Source organism: Ceratotherium simum, chromosome 35, assembly GCF_057802395.1.
Source record: "Ceratotherium simum simum isolate JZ-2026a chromosome 35, ASM5780239v1, whole genome shotgun sequence".
Lineage (NCBI taxonomy): Eukaryota > Metazoa > Chordata > Mammalia > Perissodactyla > Rhinocerotidae > Ceratotherium > Ceratotherium simum.
Window position 1 is genome coordinate 1417226 of NC_141934.1, and position 21950 is coordinate 1439175.

Here is a 21950-nt window from a genome sequence, read left to right on the forward strand (position 1 = left end):
GTCCCACACCCTCTCAGGCTCCTGCCCTGGGGCTACTATTGAACACTGGTCCTGCACTCAGCAAGGGAGTCTGGCCACCAAGGAGTCAAATGAGAGTCAAGCAGAAATCTGGTAATAAACTTCAGTTCTGGAGTTACTCTGCCGAGCTTCAAAGCCTGGCTCCACCTCCTTCTGGCTGTGTGACCTGGAACAAGTCACTCTACCTCTTTGTGCCCCAGATTCCTCTTTAAAATGAGGGTAATAGTTACCAAACCTCACCGAGCTATTGTGACCATTCTGCCAGAATATACATGTCAAGCCCTTGGAAACATGCCTGGTATGTGGTCAGTGCTCAATAAATATTGGCTGCTGTTGGCATTGTCACTGTGTTAATGTTAGAGCGCTGTGTCAAGGCTGGGCCACCATCCAGACCTTCCTTCCCAAGCTCCTGGGTCCTTCCTGAGAGCTGGGGTGGTGCTCTCCCTCTGCGGGGGTCCCAGGTGCCGGCCCACCACTCCTAGCGTCCCTAGGGCCAGAGGCCTGAGCCTTTCCTGCAAAGTTGGATATGGGCCAGAGCCCACCTGACTCCACCTGGAGACACACACTCTTACACTTCGAGATACTGCCGCAGCACGGAGCAGAGAGCAGTCCTCCTGTCCCCAGAACCACACTTCCCAGGAGGCTGTGCTACATGCTCATCCGGGTCGGGTCAACAGAGCAGCCCCAGGGCCCCAGATGCCTTCTGGGAAATGGAGTCCGCCACCAGCACAGCGCGAAGTCTCCCGGGAGTTGTGGTTCGCATCCGGTCCGCGCAGGCGCACTTTCCCGCGGCAGCCGCCGAGCTGCTCCTTTGTGGTGGTCGCTGTTCTTTTGTGAGAGTCTGGTCCGCTGGCTCGGTCGGTCTGTCGGTCGGCAACGCTCCGCGCCCGCCTGCTCCGGACGGCTAAGCCCGAGGCCTGCCCTGGCCCCGTGCGCGGTGCCCCGGGCGGAGTGTGGGACGGCTGCGCGGGACGCGGGTGATGGGGCGTGAGCGCAGCCTGGGGCGCGGGGCGCTGGCCCAGCCGGCCTGACCCCGACCGTAGGGGGCTCCGCGAGTGTGACCCCACGGGGGTCCCCTGCAGGCCGCTGTCCCTGAGCCCCAGGAGCAGGACCCGCTCCTCTGGGCCTGGCCTGGGGCCCGGGAGTCTGCAGAGCTGCCCACACCTCGGGGGGACGCTGCCGAGGGGCGCCATGGAGACCCCTGCCCCGAAGCCCCGGGAGACAGGTACCGTTGGCTCTTTTAGTCAGTGGGGCTGTGGATTTGCACTGGAAACTGACAGAGAGATCAGGCTAGTTTCCCCGAAGCACCCAGCAGAATCAGGCCTCCTGCCTCTTCCCCGTGCCCAACCATTTGTTCCCACTGTCTCAGGCATGCTGATAAGAGGAAGGGAATGGCAGTGTTTTTCCTCCTTAATTGGAGTGTCTGAGACACGGAGTAGCAGAATTAACCCCTAACGCTGTATCAGAATGTGCCAGAATACTGGGGCTCGCTGCAGACCCCACCTGCGGGGCTGTTCCTGGCTCCTCGCTGATTCTTCCCCACGCCGGTTGTGGGGTGGGCTTTGGCTCAGCTGGTGGCTATGGGCAGACGAGCCCTCCTTGACTCATTTCTCCTTCCCAGCTTTGTCCTCTCAGGACCCTGCTCTTACCCTCAGAGAGAATCCAGAGGATAAATTGGGGCAGGGTCTCCTGGAAGCCAAGTCTGAGGTGAGTGGCTGTCTTTTCTTCCTTCTGAACATGTCCTTTTTTATGAAGAGGGTTGGCACCTTCCTTCCCCTGCCCAGGATCTTCAGTCATCCAGACAATCCACACACCCCCACCCCGGGGGCCTGCTCTCCTGTCCTCTGGGTGTGGGAAGAGCTTAAGTTGAAGAGTCCAGGTCGCGCCCCACGTGTGCTGTCAAGATGAATGTCCCTTCCGGCCTGAATCAGTCCAATGGGGTGGGTCAGTTGCCCAGGAGCTCTATGCCCAGCACTGTACCAGGAGCTCTGAGGACTGGTTTTAGTGGAAAGCCCTCAAGTAGGTGACAGCTCACAAGAGATCACTTTGTTCATCTCCACGTGCAGACCCAGGGGATGTTTGTGGCGGTTGGTCCTTGTTTGGGAGGTTTTACTGGGATGGAATCAGGTAGCGGATGTGGAACGGCTGAAGGAAGGGCTGGGTTGCAGTTTGGCGTCACAGTGTTGGTAGGGGGTTCGTCCCTGTGTGCTTTTCCTTTGTACCAGGCCCTTAACGTGGGGTCTTCATGGAAAAACCTGGAGATTTAGCGGATCTGAGGGCTCATCAAGGAATTGGCCCTGAGACCACTTCTGCAGCTGAGCCGGGCCCAAATCGCTCCTTTTACAGACTTTGCGTTTTGCTCCTCATTTTATTCTACCACCTAAAACACTCCCACCCATCATAGTATTTAGAAGGGTACAGTTGATAAGGAGAGTGTGGGGTAGTGAGAAGGTCTGGAGGGTTGAGGGTCCTTTGACTTTTTTAGCATTTTGTGATTCTGTGTAACCTTTACTTGAAAGAGGTCTGATTACAGAAAAGTAGAAATAGCTGTAAAACACGTATCATGAGATGTGCCTAGCTTCCGTAATGTTTTAGAATGCTCTGTAGTTCTATAAAACTCTCAAGAGACATGGCAATCAAATGCAATGCATGATCCTTGATGGGTCATAGATCCAAAAAATTCCATCCAAGCAATTTGGGACAATTGAGGAAATTTGAAAGTTGATTGTATCTTAGATAATATTGTATCAGTATTGAATTTCTTGGGTATGATGATGGCAGTGCGATTATGTAGGAGAATGTCCTTGGGAGATACAAGCTGAAGAACGTAGGATGAGATATCGTGATGTCTGCAACTTATCTCCAAATGGTTCAGCAAAAAGTGTGCACATACACGTGTGTGTGCACGCATGTGTGAGTGCCTACCTCAAAGAGGTGGTACCTTTCCTGTGCAGAGCTGTTATTCCTAAGACATCAGCTTCTTAGATCTTTGAGTAACTGGTCCCACTCTCCTGAGCACTCTTCTCTCCAGCGGTTTCACTCACACTCATGGTCAAAGGCTCTGCTCTCCTGGGACATCCCCCAGGTCTATTCTGACTTCTCTGGTAGTTTCATTACCACGTCTGCCTTTGATTCCCACACATGCCCCCTGAGCGTTTTGTTTCCTGTTCTGCAGAATGAAGACACCAGACGTGGGCTTTAACCAGTGGCTTGGGAATACCCCCCAAAGGGCCTGTGCAAGGCTCGGATCCAACCTGCTCTTGCCCATTAACATGCCCACACTGAAGCCACGTAGCCTCTGACAGCCCCTCTCACCAGCGCCACATTCTGATGTCTCTGGAGCTTTATTTCTGCTGTTTTTCTCCTTCCCTCTACCAGTGCTGCCACCATTATGCTTCGTCACCATGTGCCTCAGTTATGGGCGTGTTCTCAACACATGTCCTTAGACCCATCTTCTCGTCTCCCTGAAGTTCAGTGGTTTTTTTTGGATCAGGTTTATTGAGGTATAATTTATATTCGATAAGGTTCTCCAATTTTAACTATAGGATTTGATGAGTTCTGGCAAGTGGACACAGTTGTGTGACCAGCACCACAATAATGATATAGAACATTTCCATCACCCAAAAAGTTCCCTCATGCCCCTTTGCAGTCAGTCCTCTCCCCCTACCCTTTAGCAACCACTGTAATTTTGCCTTTTTTAAGAATTTCCTTCAGAATTATATAGCATGTAGTCTTTTGTTTCTGACTTATTTCTCTTAGCATAATGCTTTTGAGTTCATCCGTGTCATTAGGTGAATCAGTTTTTTCCTTTTTCTTGCTGAGTAATATTCTGTTTGTCTTAGTTTACAAAGGCTGCCATGGCCAAGTGCCACAGACTAGGTGCTTTAAACACAGAAGTATATTGTCTCACAGTTCTAGAGACTGGAAGTCCAAGATCAAGGTGTCAGCAGGGTTGGTTTCTTCTGAGGCCTCTCTCTGTGGCTTGTTGATGGCCGTCTTCTCCCTGTGTCCTCACATGGTCTCCCCTCTGTACATGTCTGGTTCCAAATTTCCTCTTCTTATAAGGACACCAGTCCTATTTGATTGGGGCTCACCCTAATGACCTCGTTTTACCTTAATCACCTCTTTAAAGACCCTCTCACCAAATACAGTCACATTCTGAGGTACCAGTGGTTAGGGCTTCAGCATATGAATTTAGAGGGGACACAATTCAACCCATAACACCATTGTAGAGATATTCCACAATTTGTTTATCTGTTTACCAGCTGATGGACATTTAGGTTGTTTCCACGTTTTGACTATTACAGATAAACCTACTGTAAATGTTTGACTACAAGTATAGACATGTTTTTTATTTCTCTTGAATAAATCTAAGTGTAATTGCTGAGTCAGACAATAAATATATGTTTAATTATCGATTTTATTGATCTTTTCAAAGAGCCATCTTTCGGTTTCATTGATTTTTCTCTATTGCTTTTCTATTTTCTGTTTTGTTGATTTCTGACACTTATTATTTCCTTCCTTTACTTTGGTTTCTTTGGTTTACTTAGATATTTATTTAGCTCTTTTCTTCTTTCACCTTATAGCATTCAATGCTATAAATTTTTCTCTAAGCACTGCCTTAGCTACATCCCATAAATTTTGTGTCGTATTTTCATTTTTATTCAATTCAGAATAGTTTCTAATTTCCTTTGTGATTTCTTCTTCAACCATGTGTTACTTAGGAGTGTGTTGTTTAATTTCCAAATATTTGGGGGATTTTTCAGATATCTTTCTATTATGGATTTCTAGTTTAATTCTATTGTAGTCAGAGAAGGAACTTTGTATGATTTGAGTTCTTTCAAATTTATTAAGACTTATTTTATTGGCCAGAATGTGGTTTATCTTGGTAAATGTTCTGTGTGCCCTTGGAAGGAATGTGTATTCTGCTTTTGTTGGATAGAGTGTTCTGTAAATGTCAATTAAGCCAAGTTGAATGATATATCCTTACAGATCTTCTGCTTACATGTTTTATCAGTTATTGAGAGAGATTATTGTTGAAATCACCAAATGTAATTGTGAATTTGTTTATTTCTCTTTTCAGTTTTATCAGGTTTTTGCTTTATGTATTTTGAAGCTCTGTTAGTAGGTGCATCTATATTTAAGATTATTGTAAGCTCTTACATTATATAATGTCTCTCTTTATCTCTGATGATATTCCTTGCTTTGAAATCTTTGTCTGGTGTTAATATATCCATGTCAGCTTTCTTTTGATTAGTGTTTGCAGGGTATATCTTTTCCGATTCTTTCACTTTTAATCTGTCTTTGTCTTTGTTTTTAAGGTGGGTTTCTGTAGCTGGCATATAGTTGTCTTACTTTTTTTTGTTCAGTTTGACAATCTCTAATTTTTAATTGGAGTTTGACCATTCACATTTAATATAATTATTGATATGGCTGGATTTACATCTGGCATTTTGCTATTTGGTTTCTATATGTCTTGTGTCTTTTTTGTTTCTGTTTCTCTCTTAATGCCTTCTTTTTTTTTTTTTTACAATTTTATTTATTTATTTATTTTTTTCCCCCAAAGCCCCAGTAGATAGTTGTATGTCATAGTTACACATCCTTCTAGTTGCTGTATGTGGGACGCGGCCTCAGCATGGCCGGAGAAGCGGTGCGTCGGTGCGTGCCCGGGATCCGAACCCGGGCCGCCAGCAGCAGAGTGCGCACCCTTAACCACTAAGCCACAGGGCCGGCCCCTCTTAATGCCTTCTTTTGAAGTAAACAAATACTATTTTAGTATACTCTTATTTCCTCTGATTTTATTAACTTATTTTCCCGTTTAGTTACTTGGTTGGATGCTGAAGTGAATTTTACTTTGTTGAGTGTTGGATTTTTTGGAATTTCTTAAATATTTCTGAGATTTGTTCTGGGATGCAGTGAAATTACTTAGTGTCAGTTGGATCCTTTCCAGGCTTGCTTTTATGTTTTGTTAAGGTTGGTCCAGATTAGCCTTTAGTCTCAGGCTAATTTTGCCTCATCAATGAGGCAATACCCTTCTGGGGACTTTCCTTAGTGCCTCACACAGCAGAAGGACGTTCCACTCTGGCCAGTCAGAACACAAACTATTCTCAGCCCCATGTGAGTTTTAATGATTGTTTTGCCTACTTCCATTTGGTGTTTCTTTCCCTGGTTTGAGATCGTTTCCTCCCAGGCACACGCCCCTCAGTCAGTGTCAAGTGGATCCAGAGTTCTAAGTCTGTGCAGCTCCCTCTGCTCTGGCGTGTTGCCCTGCAAATTTTAGTCTCCTTGGTCTCCCCAAACTCTGTTCTCTGTCTCTTCAACTCCTCAGACCACAGGCTGTCTGGGTGCCTGCTCCCTGCGCTGCGGTCTGGAAATTGCGTCCAGGTAGAAAGGTGAGGTGGTTGTAAGGCTCACTTTGTTTCCCTTCTCTCAGGGGTCTCTGATCTGAGCTGTCCCTTGTCCAATATCTGGAAATTGACCATTGTTTCATACATTTTGCCCAGTTTACTAGTTCTTTGAGGTAAGAGGGCAAATCTGGTCCCTGTTATCTCTTTGTGGCTGGAAGCAGAACAGGAAACCGAGTTTTTACCATGCTGCGTCCTCACTCCTCCAGCCCACGCTCAGAACCTCTTCATGTCCCTCCCTCCTGCCTGCTGTCTGTCTTACCTGCTGCAAGATACAAACACCATGACCTTGGGGTAGACGTCTTCATACTCTGACCACAGCAGCGCCTCCCGCTGCTCTGGTGCCCCTCGTCCACTGAGGCCTGCCACAAGGCCAGAGCTCCCCATGCATGATGTATCAGAATGGCCTCCACCCCTCCCTCCTCTCCAACCTCAGTTCCTCCTACTGCCAAGGCCGGACACCCCCCCGTTCCGTGCCCCCGCCCACCCTGCTGTGGTCTGCCTCTCCTCTAATGCCTCAGATGGTAGTCATCCCTGTTATGACTCTGTATGCAGCTGAACTGCTGGTTTCTTCTCATAGGGCCAGGGGCTGGGTCTCCGACCTCTTGGTGTGCCCAGCCAGAGGGGTGGGAGATGGCCATGCGGGGGCTGACAGACACTGGGCCCTTTCCTTGGTATCCAAGACTGGCATACGCTTACCCCGTTTCATTCTCTCCTCAACCATGGGGGGTCCCATCGTTCCCATTCCATTCTGTAGCTGGAGAAACTGAGGCTCACGGAAGCTGGGTGGCTTTACCAAAATGGTAAAGCTAATCTTTGTTCTGCTTTGATTTTCCTTCTTCATTGTAAAATAATTTGTTTTTTAAATTTACAAAACCAGTTTTGCTTTTAACAAGTTATACAACGCAGTCTGTTAATAATCTCCTCCTTTACCCGTACGATCTCAAATGAGTACAATCTCATTTCCCTGAGACAACCAGTATTCTCAGTTCTGATATTTATTCTTCCACATCGCTCTCCTTGTTCACATAAGCAAACTCGAACATACATAGACATAGGCTTAAACAAAGTGGAATCATACCGTACACATTCTAGTGCGTCCCTTGTTTTATTGAGATGTAATTCATATACCATAAAATCCACCCTTTTCAAGTATACAGTTCAGTGCTTTTAGTATATTCACAAAGTGGTGCAACCATCACCACGATTAATTTTAGAACATTTTCATCACCCCAAAAAGAAACCCCATACACATTAGTCCCTCCCCATCCCCCTCCCTTCCAGCCCTCAGCAACCACCCATCTACTTTGTGTCTCCATATTTGCATTTCATACAAATGGGATCATACAGTACGTGGCCTTCTCTGTCTGGCTTCCTTCACTTAGCATAATATGCAATGCATTCCTTGGAAAGCCGCCTTGTTCTGCGTGGTCTGCCTGTATGCCTGTCCTCTAACTGAGTCAACCGTGCTCAGCCGTGGTGGTTGGTGGGTTTGGGTAAGTGTGGTGCTATAACACCCAACCTTGCATTTGCTTCCTTGTGTGCAGGAACTCCTGTTTCTTTGGTGTAAATACCCAAAAGGGTAGAGCCTTCCTACTCCCGCCACAAGTGCTTCCTCATGGTCGGGTACCAAGTTTTAATTCGTGCTACTCTGACAGGTGAAAAGTATTATCTTATTTTTGTTTTGATTTGCATTTTCCTGGCAAAAATCATTAATTTTTTTATAACTCCATTGGAAATTTGCATTTCTTCCTCCTTGAATGGCTTTCTCTTGTTTTTAAAATTTTGAAACATTTAAAACAGAGAGTAATAACAACCTTCTATCTACCTACTTTAAAAACTTAACAAATGCTCAAATTTTGCCATATTTACTTCAGATCATTTAAAAAAGACAAAGCATTGAGGGTAAAGGCAAAGTGCTTTTTTCATCCTCCCCCGTCTCCTTCTCTCCCGCCCTCCCCAGTCCATGGCAATATCATAGAATGGGGCACAGCAGACACTGCTGGTGCCTCACGTGTGACCGTGACTCACTGGATCGTCACCGCCATGCAGTGACACATGAGCGTCTCATTTTACAGACAAGGGAACTGAGTTACCCCCACTCACAGAGCGGTAAGAGCAAGAGTGGGGAGCCCACCCAGGCCGTTGGGCTCAGAGCCTATGCCCATCTGCTGGATAGTGGAGCTAGATGTGCATCTGAGTATTCATAAACTCCACACGGTACTGTGTGTGTTTCTAGATGGTTCTGTGAAGGATATCACACTGGGCATGAGTCCCTCAATCTGCTTTTGTTCCTGCTGCTGTGTTCTTGAGAGCTCCCCGCAGGGGCAGGTTAGTCCAGCCTGTTTGTTTTCACTGCTGCACAATGTTCGGTTGTATATTCATCCCTACTAATGGGCGTTCAGTTTGTTTCTAGTGTGTTCTCAGTCACTCTGGGCTGGGTGGGAATCTCGAAGTGGACGAGGCACAGGAAACACATGCTCTCTACTAGAGATGGTAGAATTGCTTTCCAAAGCAGATATTCCTGACACCTGCTGAATGGGATGAGACCATCCCATTTCCCCGTGGACCAGCCCATGCTTGGTATTTTCAGACTGTAAACGTTTTGCCTCTGCAGTGTGTGAAATGGTCTCTTGCTGTTGTATTTTTCATTTCTGGATGTCTAGTGAGATTGAGCATCTGCTCATGTGCTTATCAGCCATTTGCAAGTCTTCTGTGAATTGTCTGCTTATATTCTATGCCCATTTTTCTCTTTCTTAGTGATTTTTCAGTGTTCCACTGCAAGAAAACTTTCATGGAGCAAATATCAGTCTTCTCCTCATGGTTTCTGGGTTTCCTGTCGCACTGACAGTCTCTGCCGCCCAGGAATTTACAGAATTGTCTCCCATAAGTCTTCACATTTAGACCCTTGCTCCAACTGGAGTTGGTTTTATGTACGGTATGAAAAGTGGTTTCATCTTTTTTACTGTTTTATGTTGACATTTGTCTTAGTCAGCTCAGGGCTGCCATAACAAATACCACAGACTGGGGTATTAAACAACAGAAAATTATTTTTTCACAGTTCTGGAAGCTGGAAGTCCAAGATCAGGGTGCCAGCAGGGTCGATTTCTGCTGAGGGATCTCTTCCTGGCTTGCAGACGGCCACCTTTCCCCATGTCCTCACATGGCCTTTCCTCAGTGGGTGCAGTGGGGAGAGAGATCTCTGTTGTCCTCGTCTCAGAAGAACACCAGTCCTGTCAGATTAGGGCTTATGACCACCCTTATGACCCCAGGTAACCTCTCGTTACCTCCAAAGGAACCTATCTCCAAATGCTGTCATGTTGCAGCTGAGGGTTTCAACATATGAATTTCTGGGGGACACAGTTCAGTCTGCAGCAGTATTGATAACTGTCTAAAAATATAAACCACTTTTAAAACTAAAAGTCAGGGCCGGCCCCGTGGCTTAGCGGTTAAGTGCCTGCGCTCCGATGCAGGCTGCCTGGGTTTGGATCCTGGGCGCGCACAGACACACTGCTTCTCCAGCCATGCTGAGGCCGCGTCCCACATACAGCAACTAGAAGAATGTGCAACTATGACATACAACTATCGCCTGGGGCTTTGGGGGAAAAATAAATAAATAAAAAATTAAAAAAAAAAAAAAAAAAAGTCAAAGCTCCGGTGACCCCAGAGCGGGTCCCCACTTTTCCTGACCGCCTGGTAGGCTCCTGGTAGGCAGGAGGCCTAACCTCAAAGCTTGACGGTCTGCACCCCCTGCCTAACTCTGGGCGTTGATGTGGATCCAGGGCTTCCGGAGAAACCTGGTGGCCTCTGGGAGCTTGGCCCCACACTAGTCACTCCCCGGCGAATGCTTACGAGGTGGAAACCAGGCCTCTCTCCCTTGGTTTATTCTTCATTCTTTTTTTTTTTTTTTAAAGATTTTATTTATTTATTTATTTATTTATTTTCCCCCCCAAAGCCCCAGTAGATAGTTGTATGTCATAGCTGCACATCCTTCTAGTTGCTGTATGTGGGATGCGGCCCCAGCATGGCCGGAGAAGTGGTGCGTCGGTGCGCGCTCGGGATCCGAACCCGGGCCGCCAGCAGCGGAGCGCATGCACTTAACCACTAAGCCACGGGACCGGCCCTATTCTTCATTCTTATGTCTAACTTAACGCCCGCTCTAGAGTTCAAGCCAGACTCCCATGGCACCGGCGTCTTTGAAGAGAGAACAGTTAGTCAGCAGCTGCTTGGAAAACAGCCTCCTCACCTTGCCACCTGAGGGCTGAGCCCTGACAGGCCCTGAGAGCTTATTTGCTGGCAAGTGGGGATCCAGAGTAGGGCTGGAGCATGCTGAGTATGGAGACCGTCGGGGGCGGCGGCCTGGAGGCTCCAGAGCGGGTGAGGTGCCCTGGCCAGCCAGCAGAAGAGCCTGAGGCTCGAGAGTCATTTGGGGCTTTCATGCTACTTGGAACTGGAGTGACTGAGTGGGTGGCAGGGGTTACGCCACAATCAGTGACTGGCATTGGGGGAGGGCGGGAGCAGGTCACAGGTGGGATGGACTGGGACGTGGGCCCAGGGAAGGTAGGGGAGCAGGGGGGCCGGCAGGAAGGAGTTGGGGGCAGGTAGAAAGGACATGGAGCGGCTCCCTTGGTGACAGAACTTGCTGATAAGTACAGGGTTTCCTTCTTTAGGGTGTAATAATGGCTTCCTGCCTGGGGTTGGGTCCTTTTGCAGTGGTGAGATTTGAGTAGGGTTTCTGAGTTCTTTCAAGTTCTGTAAGTTTGACATACTTGACCCCGGGCAGCATAGCATGTTACCCAGAACTTATTACAGCAGCCTCCATGCCTGCCACAGTGCTCATATCTGGGCTGCCCAGTTAGCTGGGCCCTCCTGGTCCAGAAGGCTGGGGTCCGCATGGTGATTCCCAGCTCAGTTGTGGTGCGTAGGTCGGGGCTGTATGGCAGACGGCGTCTACGGCACAACCTTCCATGCTCGAGAGATCCTGTGAGGTCCTCAGTCAACTCGTGGCTCCCTGGGAACCATGAACACAATTAGGATCACTCCTGTCCTGGGTGAGTGAGAACGTGCATGTTGTTCCAGGTGACTTTCAAGGATGTGGCCGTGGACTTCACCCAGGAGGAGTGGGGCCAGCTGGACTTCCCTCAGAGGGCCCTCTACCGGGATGTGATGCTGGAGAACTACCAGAACCTTCTCGCCCTGGGTAAGCTGGCTCCCCAAGGCTCAGAGTCTGCAGTCTGGTCATTCTGCCATGCCATAGGTATTACCAAGCCCCCCTTCAGCACCAGCCCTAGTGCTGGGCTCAGCAGGATGCTGGGGTTGTGGTTTCTGCCCCCACACCCTTGTGGCAGGCCTCTGCCGTGTCACCATCATCCTTGTCTGGAGGTGTGGCTGGTCCCAGGTTGGGGCCCAGAGGAGAGGGAGGGGGTCCTGGAAGCCCAGCCTGCCCTGGAGCTTTCCAGGGGAGACGGAGGGGGGTGTCAGTACCTGTGGGGTCCTCAGAGTACATGCCTCAGTTTGAGTTCTGAGTCTGAGATCCCCGTCCCCAGGGATGGCACACACCTTTCAGTGCTGGCCAGTGCTGTTCCTGGGGCTGTTCTGTCTTGTTGGCCAGTTCTGGAGAGCTGCAGCACACACAGCCACACCATTTTCTCCCCACGAGCAGGGCCTCCGGTCTGCAAGCCAGACGTGATCTCCCACCTGGAACGAGGCGAGGAGCCATGGCGGGTACCCAAAGAAGTCCCTGGAGGGGCTTGTCCAGGTGAGCAGGGGACACAGTGGAAGGATGTAGAGCCCTGCCATCTGACGCCCCTCCCCACCACCCTCTGTGACCCTCCCATCACAGCCCTGCTTTCCTTCCACAGTCAACTGCCCCGGCTCCATATGCGCCTGCTTAGTGCCCTTTCTAGAACCTTCCCTTCCTTCCTTCACCACATACATTAAGCACCAACTTTGCGCTGGGAATACAGCAGGGAACAAAACAGGCAAAGACGTCTGCCTTCTGTTGGTGGGAGACAGAAGTTATATCTACGTGTATGGAAACATTCAACAAATGGCGATTGTTAGATGGCGCCAAGAGAAATGAGGGAGGGTCGGGGTGGGGAGTGTTTGTGGAACTGGGGTCAGGGCTTCGCTCCCTGAGAAGAGGGCAGAGTCAGCCTGGGGACCGAGAAAGACAGGGACACGGGACACTGTCTTCCCCATTTCACAGAGGTGGCTCCAAGGAAGACGTGGAACGAAGCTTGCGAGAGGCTTATTTAGCTTTTAAAGAGACGTATATACATCTCAGGGACCAAGAACGCATTTACAATTTCAAGTGTTCTAAAAGAAATGCTGAAGAGAGGTGGGGGAGTTCTTTTCCCCTTCCAGCACCAGGGAAAATTTAAGTTTAATTATTGTTTTTGGACTTGTATTTACCCCGTGTTCACACCCAGCACTTACCCAATTCTGACACACACAGTCGCTCAGTTGATGTCTCCGTGAGGGAATCGTCTCTGCCCACCAGGACCAATTTGCTCTACTCCTTTCCCAGCTCCTGGCTCTTTTCAGAATTCCCTTGGCTTCTCTGGTGGCTCCTGTCCCCCTTCCTGCCCTTCCTTCCTTCTCGCTGGCTTGCTTGCCCTGTCTCACCCTGGGTGCGCTCCCCGTGGCTCTCTGCCTTGGAGCTCTCTAGCTCTGTTGTTCTCTGCTCTCTCTTCTGTGCTTATCTACGTCTCCAGGTCAGATCTCAAATCTGAGTTCCAGTGCCTGCTTACAGAAAATTGCCTTTTCCATTCCTTACAGAATGGGAGCCCAGGCCTGAGACGGAAGAGTCGTCTCAACAGCAGGGCATTCACAAAGAAGAGCCTTCTCAGGAACCCATCAGGGAGCAGCTGGCGGGGTCCAGTCTCCACAGCCCCGGTCTGGGTGATGGGTGGGCCTGGGAGGGCCCAGCAGCTGCTTTGTCGGGAGGTGAGGCTGTGCTCTGGAGGCGAGCGCCTGCCAGCTGTGGGGACATTTTCACGGAGGAGTGCTGGCAGGGACGTGAGGCGTCTGAGAAGGCTTTTCGCCTCAGGTGCACCCTCTTTGCCCAGCAGAGCATTCCTGTAGAAGCAGACTCTCCTGACAGACACATTGACAATTTCCAGTGCAGCAAGGCCGTAACCCAGCACCAGAGAATGTGCACAGGGAGAAACTCTTGCAAGTCCAGTGAACACAGAAAGCATCCACCTGTGAACAGGCAGCGGGGCGCTGGTACCGGGGAGGGTCTTTTTGTGTGCGGCGAATGTGGGAAAGCCTTCCATCAGAGCTCATCCCTCACCCTGCATCAGCGCTGGCACACACGGGGAAAAGCCTACAAGTGTAACGAGTGTGGCAAGGCCTTCACATGGAGCACCAACCTCATCGAGCACCAGAGGATCCACACTGGGGAGAAACCATTCTTTTGTGGGGAGTGTGGGAAAGCCTTCAGCTGTCACTCCTCACTGAATGTGCATCACAGGATTCACACAGGTGAGAGGCCCTACAAGTGCAATGCCTGCGAGAAGGCCTTCAGCTGCAGCTCGCTGCTTAACATGCACCTGAGGGTCCACACTGGGGAGAAGCCCTACAAGTGCGGCGAATGCGGGAAGGCCTTCAACCAGAGGACACACCTGACGCGGCATCACAGAATCCACACGGGAGAGAAGCCTTATAAGTGTGATGAGTGCGGGAAGGCCTTCACTTGCCATTCGTCCCTGACTGTGCATGAGAAAATCCACAAAGGAGACAAGCCGTTTAAATGCAGCGACTGTGAGAAGGCCTTCAATAACCGCTCACGCCTCACCCTCCATCAGAGGATCCACACGGGAGAGAAGCCCTTCAAGTGCAGCGACTGTGGGAAGGGCTTCAGCTGCCACTCCTACCTCGTCGTGCACCAGAGGATCCACAGTGGGGAGAAGCCCTTCAAGTGCAACGAATGTGGGAAGGCCTTCAGCTCCCACTCCTACCTCATTGTGCACCAGAGGATCCACACTGGGGAGAAGCCCTTTGACTGCAGCAGATGCTGGAAGGCCTTCAGCTGCCACTCGTCCCTCATCGTGCATCAGCGGATCCACACTGGAGAGAAGCCCTACAAATGCAGCGAGTGCGGCAAAGCCTTCAGCCAAAACCACTGTCTCATTAAGCATCAGAAAATCCATTCTGGGGAGAAGTCGTTTAAGTGTAATGAGCGTGGTGAAGTGTTCACGTGGAGTGCCCACCTCACCGAGCACCAGAGAGCGCACAGCGAGGAGAAGCCCTTCGCCCTCCAGTTCAACAAGCACTTGCTGAGCACGTACTTCATGCCCAGCAGCTTGCTGTGCACGGGGGGCACAGGCGTGAGTGGCAGGGAGCCCATAGATGCGCTGGACGTGGCAGAGCTCCTGTGTGTGGTTCAGCCCTCGGCCAGCAGTAATTGCCCCCTGGGCAGCAAGCCTGGAAATTGACCTGGCACACTCGCCATCACAGTAGCCACCGTTGCCTCTCCCCAGGGTGAGTGGGGGAAGTGCAGTGGCTCATATGTGCAGACTGCTCCTCCCTCCAGATACCTGCAACTTGCCCTCTGGCCTGTGTGCAGATACCTTCTGGGACACCTCTCAGAGGCTGTCACCTCCTTAGGCAAGGAGACGCTGTAAGCCAAGAGAGCTGAGGGTCATTTGAGGATGCCCCTCATCCTGTTTTCCTTGATGGGTTTGGGAGTCAGTGACAAGGGACTAGATCTTTCCTGCAGATAAGAAGAAGCTCTGTCGATTGTTGTGTCTTCAGACAGCCTCCTGGCTTGATTTTCAGGAGGCATTTCCTCTGTAACGTGTGGTGTTTAGAATAATAATAATTTAAAAAACCCAGAAGAATTATGAACAGTATTACTTCCAAGTGAACATTATTCTGTTCCAGGAGGGGAGAATAATTTTGGATGGTGGGTGTTTGGGGAGAAGGCGCGTTTCCTGGGCTTGCGTCACTGAAGTAGCCCTACTGCAGAGTCCTTTGTTAGTGGCAGCGCAGCCGCCACCAAAGCAGAGGCCAGCATCAGAGTAGCCAGTCCTGATGTGCCAGCATCGTGCCTGGCCGTCCAGTGTGTGGGGGGATGTTGGGACCACTCGGGTGCCCAGTGTGTCCTGGGAAGATGGGTCCACGTCGGGATGGATGTATCTAGAAATGTGCCTTCCCCCTGGGCCAGTGAGGCTGCCTCGTGGGCCTCTCCATGCACCATCGAGCTCAGCTCAGCAGCTCAGCTCCACAGGAGGAGCGCTCCCCAGGGACCCACCCCACGCTCTCTGCAGAGATAGGAAGACCTGTTCCTCTGGGATCAATGTTACTGCTACACAGTTCTGAGCAAGTACAAGCTGCCTTCTCAGTGATAACACTTTACATTTGTATACAGTGCTATAGTTTATGAAATGCTTTTAGTATACTTTTTTAAATTATGGAGGCAAAATACCACATTTCAGAAAATGTGGAATTAAGAAAAGAATATGCCCATAATTCTTAATAAAACTGCATTTTTCACTTCAATACATTACCTTCTGCTTTTTTCAGATTGCATTTTTACATTACTTTAAACATAGCATATATATCATTTTTATCTTTTTTTTCCACTTAGCTTTGTAGCAGAATTTTTTCCCAAGTAACTCCAAATTCTTTATAATTCTACATGGAGGCATAGTATTCCATTAGATATTCTTTTGTTAGAATATACTGAAGTTATGTTTTCACTATTATAAATCATTCTTCATAGAGCATCTTTTTGCATTATATTTCTTTCTTTCTTTTTTTTTTTTTTATGCTGAGGAAGATTCGCCCTGAGCTAACAATTGTTGCCAGTCTTTCTATTTTGTATGTGGGTCACCACCACAGCATGGCCGCCGACAAGTGGTGTAGGTCTGTGCCTGGGAACCGAACACGGGTTGCTGAAGTGGAGCATGCTGAACTTGACCACTAGGCCACGGGGCTGGCCCCTGCATTATACTTCTTTAGTGTTTTGTTAGATTTCTAGAAGTGAAAGTTTTAAGATGAAGGAAATGAGCAGCTTAGGAATCATTTGAGTGTATTGTTGGTCATGTGATAACAGAGTAACACTGTTTCATTATGAAGAAACCAAGTGGCAACTCTGGTCAGGTGGGAGCATTCTGCACACGTCCATCTCCCAGAGACAGGCGCTGGTCAGAGCCGGGTGCCCACACATTCTTTGTTCAGGGCACGGTGACGACAGTAATGACCCTGGGACCTGCAGCTCCACTGCTTCCCTTCAGAGTGTCCACGAGCCGGCCTGGCTTGATGTGGTCCCCAGGGCCACATTGTGACAGTCGTGGGCTCTTCCTCTGTGACAAATAGGAAAAGTTCTATTTTACAACTGTGTTGGTAAAAGACAAATATAATCTAGGCTTTAGTCTTTGTTATCATATTTATTTTTCTTCTGATTTGGAAAGAAATTCAAATGGAAACTTCTCCGTGGGCCCGACTTGCCTGCTATCCGCCCTGCAGTGCTGCCCCTGGCTAAGGGTGCTTCCCCACGCGCCTCTGAGAACTGATGAGGGTGACCGTTGGATGGGTTTTTATTACTGGTCTTTCTTCTTGAAAATTATTTGAATATACCCTTTGCCCCTCTTTCTATTGGAGTCTTGATGTTTTTCTTTTATTTACGTATAAACTTTTTATGATTATACGAATAATATGCATATATTGAACAAATTCGAAAAAAAAAATCAGAAAATTGTAAGAATAAGATGACCGTCTGGGGGCCGGCCTGGTGGTGCAAGCAGTTAAGTGCGCGCGCTCCGCTGTGGCGGCCTGGGGTTCGCCGGTTCGGATCCCGGGCGCACACCAACGCACCGCTTGTTAGGCCATGCTGTGGCGGCGTCCCATATAAAGTGGAGGAAGATGGGCATGGATGTTAGCCCAGGGCCAGTCTTCCTCAGCAAAAAGAGGAGGATTGGCAGATGTTAGCTCGGGGCCGATCTTCCTCACAAAAAAAAAAAAAAGATGACCCTCGGTATCAGTTCATGGGTCGTGACCTGGAGATAGATTTCCTTCTGGTTTTTTCTGTGCATATACACATATGCTTTTTCTCTTAAAACAAAACTGGATTCATACTCTGCATGTCATTTTTATCCTTTTGCATTTAACATTTTATGATGAGCATTTTCCATGTTATAAAATATTTTTCAGAGATATTATTATGGCTACATCATATCTTATAATTGTATCATGATTTACCTGTTCCTTTATTGTTGAACATCAGGATTATCTGTACCTATAAATGACTCTGGAACATAAACCTGTGTGCCCGTCTGTGATTATTTCCTCAGAGTAAATTCTGAGAAGCGGAGTGAGCGGGCAGAGGCCATGAGCTTGTCGAAGCTGTTGGTGTTTCCAGATTGACCCCAGCACTGCGCTCCTCGTTCCCGCTCTCCCCACGGCCCTGCGAGTGGCCCTTACTGCACCCCTGCCAGCACTCAGCAGCGGCTCCTCGCTTTCTGTACTTGCCGTTTTCACAGATTAAGAATGTCATTTGTTGGTATTTTTTTACCTTTTTTCCCTTCGTATGAATTGTCCCTGTCTTTTGTCCACTATTCCATTGAGTCTTGTTACATACACACACACACACACACGTATATACATATACACGTACACATACATATACACACAAACACACACATACACACACATATGTATCACCTTGGCATACATTTTCTATGTGTTACCGTATTTTTAATGAAATGAACAAAGGTTTTCAAATTCTGTGTAATTAAGTCTATTCAATTTTTTCTTTGTATTTTTCCTTGGCCCTTAGAAAGCCCCTACCTTGGCCCGCCCCGTGGCTTAGCAGTTAAGTTCGCGCGCTCCGCTGCTGGTGGCCTGGGTTCAGATCCCGGGCGTGCACCGACGCGCCACTTCTCCGGCCATGCTGAGGCCACGTCCCACGTACAGCAACTAGAAGGATGTGCAACTATGACATACAACTATCTACTGGGGCTTTGGGGAAAAAAATAAAATTATTAAAAAAAAAAAAAAAAGCCCGTCTTGAGTTGTATTTTGGTTCCATATGTTACATTTAACTCTTAGATCCCTCTAGTTGGGATATAAAATTCAGGATCCCTGCATCATTCTTGAATTGTATTCCTCACTGTTACGTAGACCTGTCTTTTCCCTTTGTAGCTTCATAATTTACTTTAATATATGGTAGGACCAAGACTACATTTTTAGTAGGTTTTTAAACATTTATTTTTTTCATCTATTCTTCCAGGTAACCCAGGATTATTTTCTCAGAACTCAGCCTCTTCATGCCCCTGCATATCTCGGGGATTTTGATTAGAATTGACTAGTTTGTGAAGAATTTAATAGAGTTCTATGCAATATTAAGTCTTCACATCAAAGAATGTAGTAGATAACTGTTTATTCAGATCTACCTCTAACCATCAGAAAAGTTGTATAGTTTTCCTCATATATGTTCTTAAATTTATTCTTAAATTCATTCTAATTTTGTGGGGTTTGTAAATCAGGTCTTTCTGTTATAAGATATATAGAACAACTGTTGATTGTATGTATCTTTTTGTATATTTATTTTATACCTAGCAACTTTACTGAGTTATTCTAAGACAGCCTCTAACAGTTTATCAGTTTATTGTGTTTTCTAGGTATATACCTATATCACTTGGAAATAAAAAGCTTGCCTCTCCTTTTCATATGGATAGCCTTTTATTTCATTTCTCTTTAAAACCCACGTTGGCTAGCCCTTCCAGAGCAGCACTCTGTGTTGGTAGCTTTGGTCATCTGTGGTAGACGCGGTGAGGTCAGGGACCAATGTGTGTCCCCCTCAAAATATGCTGCCCTCTAATGCTCCGTTGCAGCGGGGTGGCCACACGGCCCAGCTGTGACTGCTGAGGCTCAAGGAGAAGTCTGCTAGAGATTTTAGGAAAGTCTTTGCTTTTCTGATAGAACTGTTCCTTCCTCCGCCCCTTCTCCTTCCTGCCTGGAACTTGGATGCACTGCCTGGAGGTGTAGCCATCTCGCAACCATGAGACAATTGAGGACAAAAGCCACACCAAGTGGGTTGGAAAAATAGAAGGATCCTAGGCCTTGGATGAAATTTTTCAGCGGCTGTTTCAGCCACCAACATTCAACTCCCTGAGTTCTCGTTATGTAAGAAAAATAAACAGCAGCGTTCCACTCATCGTTCTCACGGTTGTTTCACTCCTCACTGGCACAGCGTCTGGGTCTTTATTCGGACTTGAAGGGAGCAGATCTCCTGTTTCACTATTAGGTGAAATGCTGACCCCTGACTATGACTGATCGTTTATCACGTTAATGAACTATCTTTACAGGCCTAGTTTGCTAAGACTTAGAAAAATCAAGACTGGATGCTGAATTTTACCAAACATCTTCTTGGCATACCTCAAAAATAATTATATAGGCTTCCTTCCTTGTTATGGAGATATAATTGGATTTATAAAAAGATTTTCTAACATTAATTTATCTTCATGTTATTGGAATAAACCCCATTTAGCAAGGCTGCGTTAACGTTTACTACTTGTGGACTCACTTTTCTGGAGCTTTGGGTGTAACAAGCAGAACTGTCCAACAGTGAGCCCAAGATTTCACTCTGGTTTTGCCTAGAAATGGACCACCTGCGACCGGGGCTTCCTCCTGCACCCAGCATGAACAGTCGCCCCAAACTCAACCTCACGGTGGCTGGGCTCCACTGAGGTGGTTCTGCTCACTCAAAAAACATAAATGAGATGGGAGAGGGGAGCCTCCCCCAAAAGATGGTATGGTGGCTGGGACGGAACCCATGGAAGATCCCCCAGTATGTGGGGTGTCTGCCAGGAAATGCACCAGATGCTATCGATTTCTAGATGATGGGTTAGGACTGACTTTTATTTATTTATTTATTTTAATTAATTAATATTTTTTGTGTGAGGAAGATCAGCCCTGAGCTAACATCCATGCCAACCCTCTTTTTGCTGAGACCGGCCCTGAGCTAACATCTATTGCCAATCCTCCTCTTTTTTTTTCCCCAAAGCCCCAGCAGATTGTTGTATGTCATAGCTGCACATCCTTCTAGTTGCTGTATGTGGGACGCGGCCTCAGCATGGCCCGAGAAGCGGTGCGTTGGTGCGCACCCGAGATCTGAACCCCGGGCCGCCAGTAGCGGAGCGCACATACTTAACCTCTAAGCCACAGGGCCGGCCCAGGACTGACTTTTAATCTTCTGAATTACTAAGATGACAAGACACTTGTAATTTGATTACTTTTGTAATCAGTACAATAAGCAATTTCTACTTTGAACGATAAAATATAGGGTCCATAACTCTTCCTATGGCCCTACTCCAGAATGATGCTTCCTCCCGTCCTGACCAAAGCTGTGACTGACAAGCAGGGGGGAGAGGCCTGGAGAGCACCCAGTGTCCCAGCCAGGCCCACCTCACGGTCCTGGGGCTTGGCTGCAAACCGCCTTCCTTGCTGGTTGGCTTCCAGGTAGGTTGTGCCAGAGGGAACCACAGACAGGCTGCAGGGTGAGGGGAGAACAGCAGGGCCTGCTTCTCCCACTGGCTTCCCCCAAGCGGCAGAGGGCAGAGTCGGCCTTCCTGGTACCAGTGGCACCTTGCCTAGTCCAGAGGACAAAGTGTCTGTGTGCTAGTCAGGGTCAGGGTCAGGGCAAGGTTACGAGAGACCCCAATTAGGGTTGGGGTTCGAGTTGGGTTGAGGGGTCAGGAATTAGGGTGAGGGTTAGGGTGTTTAGAGCTTAGGGTTAGGTTTAGGGTAGGAGTTAGGGTTAGAATTAGGGTGGCTATTTTTCATGCCATGAGCACCTGCTGGCGCAGGAAAAGGATGGCGTCATGCCTGTGAGTGCTGGAAATTGCACATCTGTTTCCGTAAATCCAGCAGGCCCTGTAATTATTAATTCGAGGACCACAAACATGCGGGTCAGCCTGCACACCTCAGCAGAAGTTAGCTAATTCAGAGCCAGCATCGTTCAGGCACAAAAGCCAGCCAGCACCCTTTCCATTTTCTAATTGTGGAAATTCTTTTGGTAAAATGTTAAATTTCCAATTGAGTCAAATCAAAGATGTCTGTTTCCGTTTCCATTTCTTCCCCTTGTAGAGTCATTTTTGGGGGTGGTTATGGGGTGTGCTCAGGGTGTCCTCTCCAGCTGCTCGTGGTAGGATGCATCCTCCTGCAGCAAGTCCAGTCAGCGTCCTATGCAGCATATCCCATGATGATCATGAAAACCTTACTGGCTTTAGTGGTGCCAGGCGGAAGCGGGGAGCACGGACACCCTTTATCACGTTATCGGCAGCAGCACTGAGAGCACCCATAGGCACTGCCGTTCCATTTTACAATTGTCCTCATTGGGTTACGTGTTGTGTCAGGGTTCTCGAGACCACCCTCAGGCCTGCTGATCCACTAGAAGGTCTCACAGACCTCAGAAACAGTTATGGTTTATTACAGTGAAAGGATCAGATCCAAGTCCACAAAGGAAAAAGGCGCCCAGGGCAATGTCCAGGAGAGACCAGGTGCATGCTCCCAGGTGTC

General features: G+C 48.3%; 1 protein-coding gene across 1 annotated transcript; it reads left to right on the forward strand.

The window, feature by feature from the left end:
- Positions 1-814: 814 nt before the first annotated feature.
- Positions 815-19921, forward strand: ZNF74 (zinc finger protein 74). Its single transcript, XM_014796738.2, has 5 exons — positions 815-1243; positions 1640-1725; positions 11502-11622; positions 12085-12180; positions 13203-19921. Exons 1-5 carry the CDS (start codon positions 1210-1212, stop codon positions 14861-14863), a joined length of 1998 nt encoding a protein of 665 aa, XP_014652224.2. The 5' UTR covers positions 815-1209; the 3' UTR covers positions 14864-19921.
- The last annotated feature ends 2029 nt before the right edge of the window (positions 19922-21950 follow it).

What these genes read in the sequence shown, in the direction of transcription:
- ZNF74 (XM_014796738.2), top strand. Translation starts at nt 1,210, where the DNA reads ATGGAGACCCCTGCCCCGAAGCCCCGGGAGACAG. An exon ending in TCCTGGAAGCCAAGTCTGAG is followed by an intron (nt 1,726 to 11,501) that starts GTGAGTGGCTGT and finishes ATGTTGTTCCAG; the next exon opens with GTGACTTTCAAGGATGTGGC. An exon ending in CCCTGGAGGGGCTTGTCCAG is followed by an intron (nt 12,181 to 13,202) that starts GTGAGCAGGGGA and finishes CATTCCTTACAG; the next exon opens with AATGGGAGCCCAGGCCTGAG.